Source organism: Schistocerca serialis, chromosome 3, assembly GCF_023864345.2.
Source record: "Schistocerca serialis cubense isolate TAMUIC-IGC-003099 chromosome 3, iqSchSeri2.2, whole genome shotgun sequence".
In the NCBI taxonomy this organism is placed as follows: domain Eukaryota; kingdom Metazoa; phylum Arthropoda; class Insecta; order Orthoptera; family Acrididae; genus Schistocerca; species Schistocerca serialis.
The window spans coordinates 557,689,341-557,703,232 of NC_064640.1; the positions used below are offsets into that span (position 1 = coordinate 557,689,341).

The 13,892-nt window shown below is 43.0% G+C and overlaps 1 protein-coding gene across 1 annotated transcript in view; it reads left to right on the forward strand.

Moving 5' to 3' along the window:
- Nucleotides 1-13,892, forward strand: part of LOC126471013 (inversin-like) — a 143,878-nt gene that overhangs the window by 84,523 nt on the left and 45,463 nt on the right. The window contains exons 4-5 of the mRNA XM_050099073.1: nucleotides 10,725-10,847; nucleotides 10,996-11,219. Coding sequence (XP_049955030.1) covers nucleotides 10,725-10,847; nucleotides 10,996-11,219 — 347 coding nt within the window. The remainder of the gene's footprint in view (nucleotides 1-10,724; nucleotides 10,848-10,995; nucleotides 11,220-13,892) is intronic.

Sequence of the window (13,892 nt, forward strand, 5' to 3'; positions counted from 1 at the left end):
TTTTCATAGCAACATGAACGAGTGAGAACAGTTTATGGAACAAAAAACACACCAACAACAACACAGAATTCTCGCTTTACTATGGAGGTGGAAAACATGGCTGCTTTCCCTTCCTTGATATGTTGGTTAGGGTAAAGGCTGATGGTACTCGTAAATTGGGATATTCCGTTAATGGAAACCGAACTCACAGTGCTTTGTATAGGCTGATAGTTGTCATCTTCCGATTTATCGCGCAGGGGTACATCGGACCTTGATCCATAAGGTCCATGTCATCTCATATCGTTGAAGTTTGTCAGCTGAGTTAGCGCATCTCGAAGTCACCTTTCGCTAGAGTAGCTATAGAGAAAGGCAGGTCAGACGCGCGTTTCACTATCGATCAACCGTAATGAAAATAAGGAAATGGCACATAAATCTACGGCATTTTTGCCTTACCTAGGTAGTCGTATTCTGCAAAAATACAATGTGAAGTGTGTTTTACGTCTACTATCTAAGACCAGGCTCTTTTAGGGTCTTTGAAATATGCTCGTCGGTTGCGTAATGCGCGTTTCTGTCGCATCCCGTGCAGTGTTAGCATGTCATATACTGTTCAGACCACCAGAACCATGAAGACGCGAGCAAGTCTGCTTTTGCAGAACATTACCTTGGACTACAACAACACAGAGATTCTGGCGTGCGCTTCCACCTATTCTTTACTGCTGTTAAGGACTCATTTGAGATTATACGAGGCCTGTTCAGAAAGTAAGCTCAGATTGATTGCCAAATTGAAACCACAGTGAACATCAGAAATGTTTTACTTGCAACAATTAGCTACACCTTTCAGCTACTTCTCTACGTAGTCGCCGTTCTGACTTAGACTTTTGTCATAGCGTTGTACCAACTTTTCAATAGCCTCATCATAGAAGGCAGCCGCCAGTTCTTTCCGCCAATTCTCCACGCTGGCCTACACCTCGTTGTCTGTGTCAAAATGTTGTCTTCAAAGACAGCGGTTCATGTGACCAGAGATGAAACTCAGGGGGAGACAATTGCGGACTGTATTGTGGATAATCTCACATTTCCATTTGAAAACGATGCAGGAGCATCTTCATTGCCCCTGCAGAATGCGGCTGAGAATTGTCTTGAAGAAGAAACAGCACGACAGTTATGTAATGTTAGCTGCATAGCTTCAGGCGAAATTTCTCACCAGGCCCTCGTACTTGGCGGCAGACACTATTTTCTAGACATCTTTACGCACTCACTGCGAGCTCAGAAATGAGAAGAGCGACGTGATGCTAACTGGGGTTATACTAGAGACACTACGCAACACATCTGTGCAAAGCTTTATTGGATTTTCATAGTCGTTTCCATTTCGCGACCGATCGGAGCTTACTTTCTGAACGCCCCTCGTATTAGCACGTGACCTCATAAGCAGAGACGGAGGTTTTTGATACATTCTGCTTGGCATCCTACTCTCTCCCTAGTAAAACAGCATAGTGGCAGAGTTAATGCTACTTCCTCACACGTTGATAATTAATATTCACTTCCGACGTTGTCGTCTTTTCTGTGTGATGGCGCTAGTTGTTTACGGTGTGCGTGTTGTCTTTCTACATAAGCCATATCATGGTTCTCATGGTGACCCCTCCTACCGAGGGTTTAAACTTCCTTGCACAGCGCTCTCTAGATGCATTTACGGTGTGTTCACCTACCGAAATACAATCTAAGACAAAAAAAATCCACCACGAAGGAATTATCGAAATTGTACGGAAATCGGTAGGTATGGTGTACATTTACAAACAAATGATCACAATTTCAGAAAAAATGGATCATTTATTCAAGAGAATGAGCTTCCCAAATTGAGCAAGGCAATGACGCGTTGGTCCATGTCTGGCCCTTATGCAAGCAGTTATTCGACTTGACATTGATTGATGGAGTTGATGGATGTCCTTCTAAGGAATATAGGGCCATATTTTGTCCAATCGGCGCGTTAGATCATCAAAATCCCGAGCCATTTGGAAGGCCCTACCCATAATACTCCAATAGTCCTCAGTTGGGGAGAGATCCGGTGCCCTTGCTGGAGAAGGTAGGATTTGGCAAGCAGTAGAAACTCTTAGAGTGTGCGGGAGGATATTATGTTGCTGATATGTAACCCCAGGAGTGCTTGCCATGAAAGGCTACAAAACAGGTTGTGGAATATCGTCGACATACCGCTGTGCTGTAAGTGTACGGCAGATGACGCCCAAAGGGTTCTACTATGAATTTAAATGGCAACTCAGTTCATCACTCCTGGTTGTTTGGCCGAATGGTGGCCGACATTCAGGTTGGTATCCCACCGCTGTCCAGGGCGTCTCTAGACACGCCTTCGCTAGTCATCGTGGCTCAGTTCAAAGCGGGAATCATCACTGAAGACAATTCTATTCCGGTCAGTGAGTTCCAGGCCGAATGTGCCCGACGCCACTGCAAACAGGCTTGCTGGTGACAGAGGTCAATGGTAGACGGCGCAAGGGGTGCCATGAACTCAGCCTCTTTTCTTTGAGCTTCCTATGAATGGTCCTTGTGGTCACTGAAGCACCAGTTGCACGTCGAATCGATGATAGTGGTGAATCCGGGTCCCTGAGTTCCTCTCTGACGATTCCTCGGCCATCTTGTTCTGTCGTCTCTCTGGGTCTACACTGTTCGGCCATGCTTCACCCATTCCTGCCAACATAGTCAAATAGTGGAATCGCTCCTATTCAGATGTCGAGCGATTCGCCGATTACTCCAACCAGCTTCTTTGAGCTCAACTACGCGTCCTCTCTCAAATGTTGACGTCTACGTGTGTTCAGGTTTGTTAATATCAGGAACTGCGTGCTCCACGACCATTTTAATAAGACGTTGACACCTGCCTGTATTGAGGTTTGTTAACATCAGGAACTGCGTGCTCCACGACCATGTTAATAAGAGACATCTGCCTGTATTCAGGTTTGTTAACATCAGGAGCTGCAGTCCTCCACGACCATGCTAATAAGATCCAAGGCAGCAGGAAGGACAGCATCGGTCGTAAATTTTTAGTCTGCTTAACTCAGATCGTTTTCAACTACTGTGTAGCTATCTTCAGCGCAATTATATCCAAGTCATGATGACTCATCGTAAATAAAATCGCACATGGTATCACTTTGCCATTACAAATAACAGTCTCTATAATGGCAAGGTGGTACCGTGTGCGATTTTATTTACGATGACTCATCGTGACTTGGTTATAGTTGCACTAAAGACAGATACACAATAGCTCACATCTATATGTATCAAACAGATTTAAAATTTAGGACCGATGCTGCCCTCCTCCTGTCTTGAATCTGCCTATATCGTTCGCATGGCTTTCTGCGAGGAGTAGTTACCGTTCAAATGAGTACACGGAATGAAATTCGCAAAGACTTTATGCCCTGGTATCGGCATGTCCCCTGTTTACTATCCTTGTCAGCTGCGCGGTGAAATAGCGCTGCAGCGTCATGCATTCACCCATCGTCCGCTAAAGTTTATAGTTTTGCATTTTCCGTCGATAACTGTATGAATATCACTTTGTGACCGAGATCGATAACTCCTTGGCGGTGCGGTTATTTTTTATTTCTTATTTATTTTTTTCTCCCTCACTGTTGATACGGGAATGGAGCCGGGTCATGACTTCGACAACCGCCGATCTTTCGCCATTTCAAATGAAATGAAAATTTTGAAATATCGGCGGTTGTCTAAGACATCAGCCGGCTGCATTCCCGTAAGTTGTTCGATCATTTCATACGCAGGGACAAACTCAAGTTTCAGATGTTAGTGCGTTGCAGTAAACGTCAAAAGTACGTGATATCGTGAAAGCAATATGTTTCATAAAATACTCTCTGATTAACATCTTAAAACTGGTGTTAAGTCACACTTTTCGCAGCCTCTGTAGATTTTTTTCTTTTTTTTTTCTTCTTTCAGTGCGCAATTCAAGTTGGACACTTCACTTCTCTACCAGTCGTTCTACTCAACACCTTGGTAAACTAACATTGTTTTACGCAAGTCAGACCTCTCCGCTCATGGTATGGAAATCACAGGTGTTCGGGCAAGTCTTTTCACAGCTTTAATTAAAAGTTGTAAATTCACGATTAAGTGTGTCAAGCATGGCTCCTTATGTTATTAGTATGAAGTAAAAGACTAATGTATCGTTCTCTTATTTTTGTCTCTTCACAGTAGTGCCTTAGTTACATTTATAATCATTTACTTAACGATATATCGTAGTTACGACAATGTAAGATCAGTTAACTATAGCGATGCATTTCACTGTCAGCTTATATTGTATTTTATTATTGAAAGCAGTGACAAAGGATCGTTTTCATTTCATTCCATGGCGCAGTAAGAATGCTGCCACGCAGGTTGCTGTAAATAATTTTATGATACCTAAACATGATTAGATCTTCGAAACTGGTAGGAATAAAGATTTATTCCATCAACAGCTCTTGGCAGGTCAGAAATATGACTTTTTCATTTTCTTGCCACTTATTTGCCCATCAAAGCTTGTGTTTATTTTTTACGTGATCGCTATATTTCTTTGTTCAACACTGCATCAGTTTCCATTTTTTGTATGATACTATGTCACCACGTGTAGTCGACCAAAGGAAAGGACTGTGTCCCGAAATACAGCAAAATGAAGGAGTTTAAGGATTTAGTGACTGCGCAATAAACGTATTTGACAGCGAAATGCGAGAGTTTAGGTTCAGTTATTGGTAACAATAGCAACTGTACAATACGGAGAAGTACCGATCCGAAACCACCTACAGTGGAATGACAACATAAAACTAATTGTAGGAAAAGCAGACGCCAAGCCGAGATACATTGGAAGAACCTTAAGGTAATTTAATTCAACCAAGAAAGAAATGACTTACAAAACACTTGTCGCACGCATTCATGAATATTGTCATCAGTCTGGGACTCTTAATACGTAAGAGTAATAGAAAGGATGGATAAGACACAAGGTAGAGCGGTACGTTTCCTCACGGGATCGTTTCGTAAGTGCGAGAACTTTACGGAAATGATCAAAAATCTCCAGTGGCAATAGCTGCAAGAGAGAGGCGTTGTGTATGACTGAGAGGATTACTGTTGATATTCCGAAAGCGTACGTTTGAACGGACAAAATCGGAGAAATTAGAGTTTATACGGAAGCTTATCGACAATCGTTCTTTCCACACACGATTCACGAATGGAACAGGGAAGAAGGAAAATGACAGTGATTCCAGAAGTACGCTCCGCCACACACCCTAATGTGAGTTGTGGAGTACAGGGGTTAATGTAAAGTAGATCGACAATATCAAGGGCCTCGTGTAGATTTCTCAATTCACAAGAAATCATCAGAGGAATCTTCGATGATATGATGAAATGTAGGTCATGTGGCTCTAGACTAAAGAGCAACCATTGGCGCTAATCGATAAAGGATCGAGTGCTCTGAACTTTTGTTGTCAGTTATGAAAACAGTTATTTGAGATGACATTACAAGAGAGGTGTCCTGCGTCACACACAGGTTTGCTGTTACAATCCGGAAAGCGTATGTGTCAAGAAAAGTCAAGCAATATGTAGAGTGGACTCATAAAACTTCGGAGGTTTTCTTAGTATTGTCGAACAAGGGGTTCGTCGCAACGGGTCATTACAGAGTAGTAATTTAATTGTGAATTCTTTGGATTGTTATCCATCTTACATTTGTTCCTGTGCCAATACCTTCATAACTGTGAAAAATCGTATAATATATAATCATCAAAATGCATAATACAAAACGCAGAGTAACGCAAAAACACTCACACAAGCAAAACGTTTTCTGATATGGCTACAGTAGCTGCGGGAACACTTTAGGATAGCGTCTTCGTGCCACTCTTTCATTGCATACACTGAACCCATACACATGCTGCATGTAGGCCAGCTCATCAGTAAATCTTTCCATACAGCTGTGTATCACTGTTAACGTACTACCAACACTGCCTGAAAAACAAGCCACAGACAGAACCGAGCAAACTTGAGGGTAAAGTGTAAAGTGGGCGTTACTGTGGTCGACAGCATGTACCGTGAGTAAATGGAACCATTTTACTACCCACAAGACACCACTGCATACCTTCCATCAATATTTGAACTGTTGTGCAGATATTTACAGTGCAATACGGATGGGAAGATAAATAAGAGCAAGAAATCAAATGAACTGCAAGTACCTTCGTTATGCCTACCCACATAAAACTCTCAAAATGACCTTGACAGATAAATGAGAGAAGTTGGAATTCATAGTTTTCAACTTTCCAAATGAGCTACACGTATTGCAACGTTTAGGCTTTTAAAATGTACAAATGATTTTCCGTACACTGTGCAACAAAATTAAGGGATCACTATTTCTAAACCCAGTAATTGTCTCCAGCTGTGATGCGTAAGTTTGAATTTTGGCTCAAATGTGCCTAATATTCCTCTGTAATGGTGCAAAAACGTGGCGACCTGCGACTTCAATCCCCCCCGGCTCGGAGACGCTTCAAACAGAAAGATGTCGACACTTGCGAAAACAAGGCCACACGTCAGAATTTCATGCGAGCTGTAATATTTGGTTAATGATGTCACATTGGCACCAAATTTCACGACAATTCTGCTCATCCTCACCATAGACATGTTACAGGATAGTAAGGTCGTCACACCCCCTCTTACTCTCATTTCACCCCTTTCTTTTGACACCTCTGGTATGAAGGTCAGAACCGCAACACCCTGCATTCAAATCACGCGCTTTTCTTATGGGTGACAGAGGACAACATTTCAAACACGCTACCGCTCGGAATCGACACGAAAATGTCAGAGGTTGTGACGTAAAGGGCGTCAGTGAAACTACGTCTTTCCTTGAAGTGTTGATTACCAAACATTTCGCATTCGAAAACAATAGCTCGCAGTGTTATGAGCAACAGGACGATTTTCTTGACAAATTTGGCCACTGCTGCTAACCCCTGTGTATTTCATCCCTACTCTAAGGACACTGAAGGGCTGGAACCCCACTGAACGTGATCGCACCCCTTTGGAGTGCAGCGTGACAGCCGGTTTCGCTGTGCCATACAGGGTGAAACCACTAGGGGCCGTTCAAAACAGTTCGATGAAATTTGTAATGTGAAGTAGAAGAGTGTTTTTATGCCCCCTCCTGTCGCGTGATCACAGGAGAGATGGACATTGGCCTGTGCGTGAATAAAACGGCAAAGTGCCCCTCTAAGACCACCCAGTTCGGCTACACCCTCAGTGCCACCTAAACACCTTTGTTGAGCGCGTTAAAATTATACCTGTCAGCAACTTCAACACCAGTTCAGCTGCGAGGCTGCTCTAGCGCCTGAGCGTTATGCAACCTCTTCGACTCCTGTAGGTGGAGATATTAAAACTTCACGCATGATGCTGCATTTTTCACACATCTCATTGTTTATGACGTCATATCTCCTAAACTACAATTATTACGTGGTTCTTACTCCAACAATGACTGTTTCCTCGCAATAAGGGATATGTGTACCAAGTTTGGTTGAAATCGGTCCAGTGGTTTAGGAGGAGATGTGGAACATATGTGCATACATACATTAATACACACAAGCCTTTTTATAATATGTAGGGATACAGAGGCTTATCGACAGTCGTCCTTTCCGTGTACCATTCACGGATGGAACAGGGAGGGGAAGAAGTGATAGTGGTATCCGCAGTACCCAAAAAAATCATAGCACTCTCCGCCACACATCATAAGGCAGTAAGTGAAGTGCAGATTAAGATACAGATGTGGACAGGTATCACTCCGGAATGCGAGAACAAGACCATCCTGAGTGCGCCATCTCGCTCGGTTGGAGCAGACGTTGAAGTTTATGGTGTTGTTTAATCCTCTATATACCGGAAATAATTAGTTAGAATTAATATTTTCTTATCATGGATAAAACACGTGACAAATTAATATATGTACGGGTGTCTTGGGAAAAAAGTGTGTTCTAGTATTTCTTTTGAACGTGATTTCACAATGAAACGGCCGGTAAACCAGAGATTGTTCACTTATTGTGGTATTCTGTCTAACAGTTATTATTACTCACCCAGTGTCCAACTCCATATGTCTAGCATATCTATTTTGTACAAAAATCAAACAGTGGGAACTCCAGGTAGGAATATCAAGAATGTAGGAAAAGACAGTGACTATTTGCCGTAAAGAAGGCATGTCAAAAAAGGCAGTCATATATAACTTACGGCCACAGCCTTCGTCAGTAAGGAGACATACACACACTCTTGGTTGTGTGTGTGTGTGTGTGTGTGTGTGTGTGTGTGTGTGTGTGTGTGTGTGTGTGAATTTTGTGTGTGTGCGTCTCTCTTTACTGACGAAGGCTGTTGCCGAAAGCTATGTGTGAGTGTCTTTTAATCGTGCCTGTCTGCAACTTGTCGTGGCTTCTTTACGGTAAGAAGCAATCTGTCTTTTCCTACGTTGTTGATATCTATTTTGTAGAATGGGTGCGTCTAGCAGTGCTACACAAGACACACTTTCTTGATGCTCTCTTTGCACGCATATGTGCTGCTTCATTTACCGATCTACCTAATGGAACGTGTGGTCTGTAACAGCCCGTGTTGTAGTGCTTTAACGCCGGCCGCTGTTGCCGAGTGTTTCTAGGCGCTTCAAATGGTTCAAATGGCTCTAAGCACTATGGGACTTAACATCTGAAGTCATCAGTCCCCTAGAACTTAGAACCACTTAAACCTAACTAACCTAAGGACATCACACACATCCATGCCCCAGGCAGGATTCGAACCTGCGACCGTAACGGTCACGCGGTTCCAGACTGAAGCGCCTAGAACCGCACGGCCACACCGGCCGGTTCTAGGCGCTTCAGTCCGGAACCGCGCTGCTGCTACGGACGCAGGTTAGAATCCTGCCTCGGGCGTGGGTGTGTGTGATGTCCTTAGGTTATTTAGGTTTACGTAGTTGTAAGTCTACAGGATTCAAATTGTTCAAATGGCTCTGAGCACTATAGGACGTAACATCTGAGGTCATCAGTCCCCTAGACTTAGAACTACTTAAACCTAACTAACCTAAGGACAGCACACACATCCATACCCGAGGCAGGATTCGAACCTGCGACCGTAGCAGCAGCGCGGTTCCAGACTGAAGCGCCTAGAACCTCTCGGCCACATCGGCCGGCGTCTAGTGGACTGGTGACCTCAGATGTTAAGTCCCATAGTGCTTAGAGCCATTTCAACCATTTTTTGTAGTTTATTTGTTCTTGTTGACGGCAAACTCATTGATACCCTAATAAGCCACGCAATGACAAGTTCTCTGAACTCTTTCAAACCAGTTCTATCTTCTGCATTAATTTCGCTGAAGAAAAAAAATATCGCACTTTGCGGTTCCACTACATCACTTTTATTGTCGCTGTTAGAGGTTACTGGCTTCTAGTCACCTGGCGATTCAGCCAGTAGCTGATATTGCATGTCACTGGTGAGGTCAGCAGCTCGCACATTCGGCTGCTGAATAAGAGGGAAAGACTCGACCTTTACCGACCAGTTATTGCAGACAGAAACCACACAAGACTATCTTGTTTAGTACGAGAGCTGTATCGTATTAACGAGTTGCGATCTACACTTACGATCAACAAAAGCTGAAGTTCTCTGAAATGTCTAGTCATTAAACAGTAAAATTTATAGGATTTAAAAACTCCTTGTTCTAACATTTTCCTTTTGTTTTGTAATGTATCTTGGCTACAAGTTCTTTGTTCTATTTCTGCAAGACACACATCTGATAATGGTCGCGTAGATCGAAACCGGTTGTTTCTGTGGTCTTCATTCCGAAGACTGGTATGATGCACCTCTCCGTGTTAGTCTGTCCTGCGCAACTGAGCATCTTCGTCTCGGAATAACTACCGTAACCTACAGCCATTTAATCGTGCGTACAGTTTTTATCCCTTGGTCTCCATCTACCAATATTATCTCACATTTTTCCCTCCAATACCAAATTGACAACTCCACACTTACCATCGACAAAAACTGAAGTTCTCTGAACAGTAAAAAGCAAAATCCGTAGACTTTAATCCACTCTTTCACTGCATTTTTTTAATCTTGTGACGTATCTGGCCTAGAAAGTTTTGTTTCATACAGACACATTTGATGATGGTGATATAGATCGGAAACGGTTATAAAATAAAAGGAAACAACTTGCGATCCAGGATTGTATTTAATTCTACAAACTTTAAACAATGGATACTTGTGTCCTTCACTGCGATTATGCTACATTTCATCGCAAACTAGTAAATACTTGCAGACAACGGAACATGAGCTACAACGGTATTCTCAAAGCCAGGGAAGGTGGGAAATGTGTACTATTCACCACCGAATCTGTAGCTGCGTGCTGGAGGTCAGCAACTACCAGCACACGTCATTGTTACGCTAGGATAGTGGCGATGGTAGGCGGCCTAAAACGAAGATGGTCTCGCACACTAACCCCTGTCAAACAAATTATTAGAATTAAGACTGCAGTAATTCATGTCATTAGGCATAGCGTTAGATGTATGCAATATGGCAAACAGTCACTCAACAGAACTACTTGTTTAGAATGTTGCTAAGACCAACGAGATTTATTACCGCAGACGTTTCCAGTATATTAGATAGCAGTGAGAATAATACATTCCGTGAAGGAAGTCTCACTTAACGTTCTGTTATCGTAAATGATACTTAATGATTATGTTTCCTTCGTATGAATGACAATTGTTGTGGTTTTTGTAATTCAGGTGTGTATGTCGACGAAAGACTGAAAGGAGAATGGAGCCCATTGATGTTTGCATGCTCCTTAGGCCATGCAGAAATAGTAGACTGCCTACTGCAATATGGCTCCAATCCCAACTTCCACAAAGGTATCGTCATACATAAATATTTTTCACTTAGACAAAATTTTCTCGACAAGATTTTGTTCATGCGCTGAGTCTTACATTTAAAAAAATAATGTTGTTAATTTACTCTTGTGATGACATTCTCTTCATTTATTTATGCGTCACGTTTCAGGACACTTTACACCATTGATGGCTACCTGCACTTCTACTAAAGACGAGAAGAAGCTCTTAGAATGTGTGAAGCTACTGGTGTACAGCGGAGCAAACGTAAACGCCATAGACCAGTTCCATCACACGCCCATCATGTACGCATCGAGGGAAGGCCATGCTGAGATAGTAGATTTTCTCGTCCAGAGGAACGCCAACGTCCACTCAAGAGATAAACAAGGGAGAACAGTAAGTGTTTTGTCGAGGATACGCTCGTAATCTGCCACCCACCAAGGTGGCTGGGGTTAACGTCCCCTTCCAGCCATCAAGATCTAGATTTTCCGTGGTTTCCTTTAACTATCTAACGTAAATTCCTGGCTGGTTCCTTTGAAATGGTTCGGTCAATTACCTTCCCCATCTTTCATCAGTTTAAACCAGTGCTCCGCGCCTAATGACCGTATTTGTCCTTCTTTCCTTTCTTAATACTACGTTCTGTGTGCGTTGCTCTTCTCGCCAGCTTTACCCGATATAATGAAACGAATAAGAGAGGAGTAATTTCATGTCTGTATTTATTTTAGATTACGAAAAAAATATGTGAAGAAACAGGCATTGGCCTTGGATATATTTTCCAAAAGTGACAGGATGGTGTAACATACATCTGTATAGGAAGGTTGGAAATAGAGATGTGCTGTATGAGTAATTAAACTACCAAAATTCGAATCCTTCTGTAATACTCAGGGAACAAAAATAATGTAGTGAGGGTTCTATAATTTTTTTTCCGCTGCTGTATGTGGCTCTCCTAGTCTCTCTCCGTAGCAGATGTCACCGTCATGAGTCGGAGCTACGGTACTGACTTATTCGTGTCACGTGATACCTGCAAGTCCTTACGTATGGCAGCATAGATTTGTAGTGAACTTGTAAAAGTTCATGTTTGGTTCAAATATAGGCATCGCGTCCTTCATTTTTGCAGACAGCCGTCACCCCTTCCGAACCTAAATCAGCTTCAGTCAACAACAGTATCTAAATCACGAGGAGATGCGAATCGTCAGTTTAGAGTCCAGTGTTCACTGTACTGACAAAAATTTTTCATTTCTTACGGAGTCTTGGCTGATGGATTAATTTCTAGTAAATACATACGTGCTTGATGGTTATTTGGTGATGAGAGTCGCAGATCAAAGACTTGGCCTTTTTTACCCCAGAGTCCACAGACTTCATGATACTGACAAAGAAAATGCGATAAAGATCGTAAGAAACTGATTCTTGACGTGCGACATACGTTTGAGATCAATATGCAAAGTTCCCGGTCTTGCAGTGAGCGACTATGTTTTTAGGAGAGAAATGTGCTTATTTTGATATCACCCCTTTCTACGTCAGTGCTCTTTGTTCAACTCTTGTATGTCCCCCACGTATACCTCTGACAAGAAGGCAAATACCGATCTACGGTTACCTCAACCCCCCCCCCCCCAAAAAAAAACATTTTCCATCTACCAACTTATTTACGTGAGGGAACAGGTGAAAGCCAGCAAGTCAAGCTCTGAGCAAGGGCGCTCGCGTCGGTCGTCTGCTGCCATAGCCTGTTAAAACCAAACATCACTGCACTGACTTAACGGATACGTTCGTCCCTTCATTGATTTCTGCGCTTACGTCACACAGTGTTGCTTGTCTGTTAGCACTGACAATCATACGCAAACGCCGCTGCTTTCGGTCATTAACTGAAGGCCATCAGCAACTGCATTGTCCGTGTTGAGAGGTGATACTGAAATTTGGTATTTTCGGCACACCTTTCGCACTATGGATCTAGGAATATTAAATTCCCTACCTATTTCCGAAATGGATGTCCCATGCCTCTGCTCCAACTGCCATTCCGCGTTCAGTCTGTTAATTCCCGTCCTGCGGCCATAATCACTTGGGAAATCTTTTCACATGAATCACCTGAGTACAAACGACAGCTCCATCAAAGCACTACCCATTTATACGTTGTGTACGCGATACTACTGCCGTCTGTGTATGCACATATGCCAGTCGGTCGTATGGAATAAGTACACAAGGACAGGTGGACGTGACAGAATGGGAGAAAGGAACTGTCGTGTTTGGACGTACCCATAGCCACACCGTGAATGAAGTTGCCTAGTTGGTGGGTGTATGAAAGCGTACGAACAGCGTGCCTACTAGGAATGGTGTACCACTCAACCCTATGTAATGTGGAGTAGAACAATGATTGCAAAAGGACCCGAGATGAGTGTCAACCCTTGTTAATGACAATCGGTTTCAAATCAAACACAAACTGCTGCTGTCGGTGAATGGCTGTTCCGAGCGAACACTGCGGTAGGAACTGCATGCAGTGTTCATTTGATATCTGGTACCTTTTTAAAAACCAATATTTATAGTGGAATACACAATTTCACGTTTTCATTGCGCCAAGCAATACAGAAACTGGACAGAAGCTGACTGGAGGTATGTGGTATGTTCCGATGAGAAATGATTTTGCCTCTTTTCAAATGATGCATGGTGTCAAGCACACCGATGGTCAAATGCGGCGTTGAACCCGAAGTGTGTAGCTCAGGTCTGAGGTGGTTCTACGATGTTTCTCGTCACACGGCTTTGGCCAACTCAATCATGTTACCGTGAACGTGAATTAGTATGTCTATTTCAACATTCTCGGTGGCCAAGTGTTGTCATTTCTTACACATTTTCATGGGAAGTACGTTGTCGACACTCTCGTCCTCCAAGATGACAACAGCCATGTCATCCATACACACGTTCCTGGTTTGACTAACTCTCAAGCACAGTATCGCTCTTCCGTTGGCCACTTGATCCCATTGTAAATGTCTGGTACTATTTGGAACAAAAGGTGAAATGTATCAGTCAGTATCACCGCAATTTGTTAGCTCTAAGGGACCTAATCACCAACGGGTGCCGTCA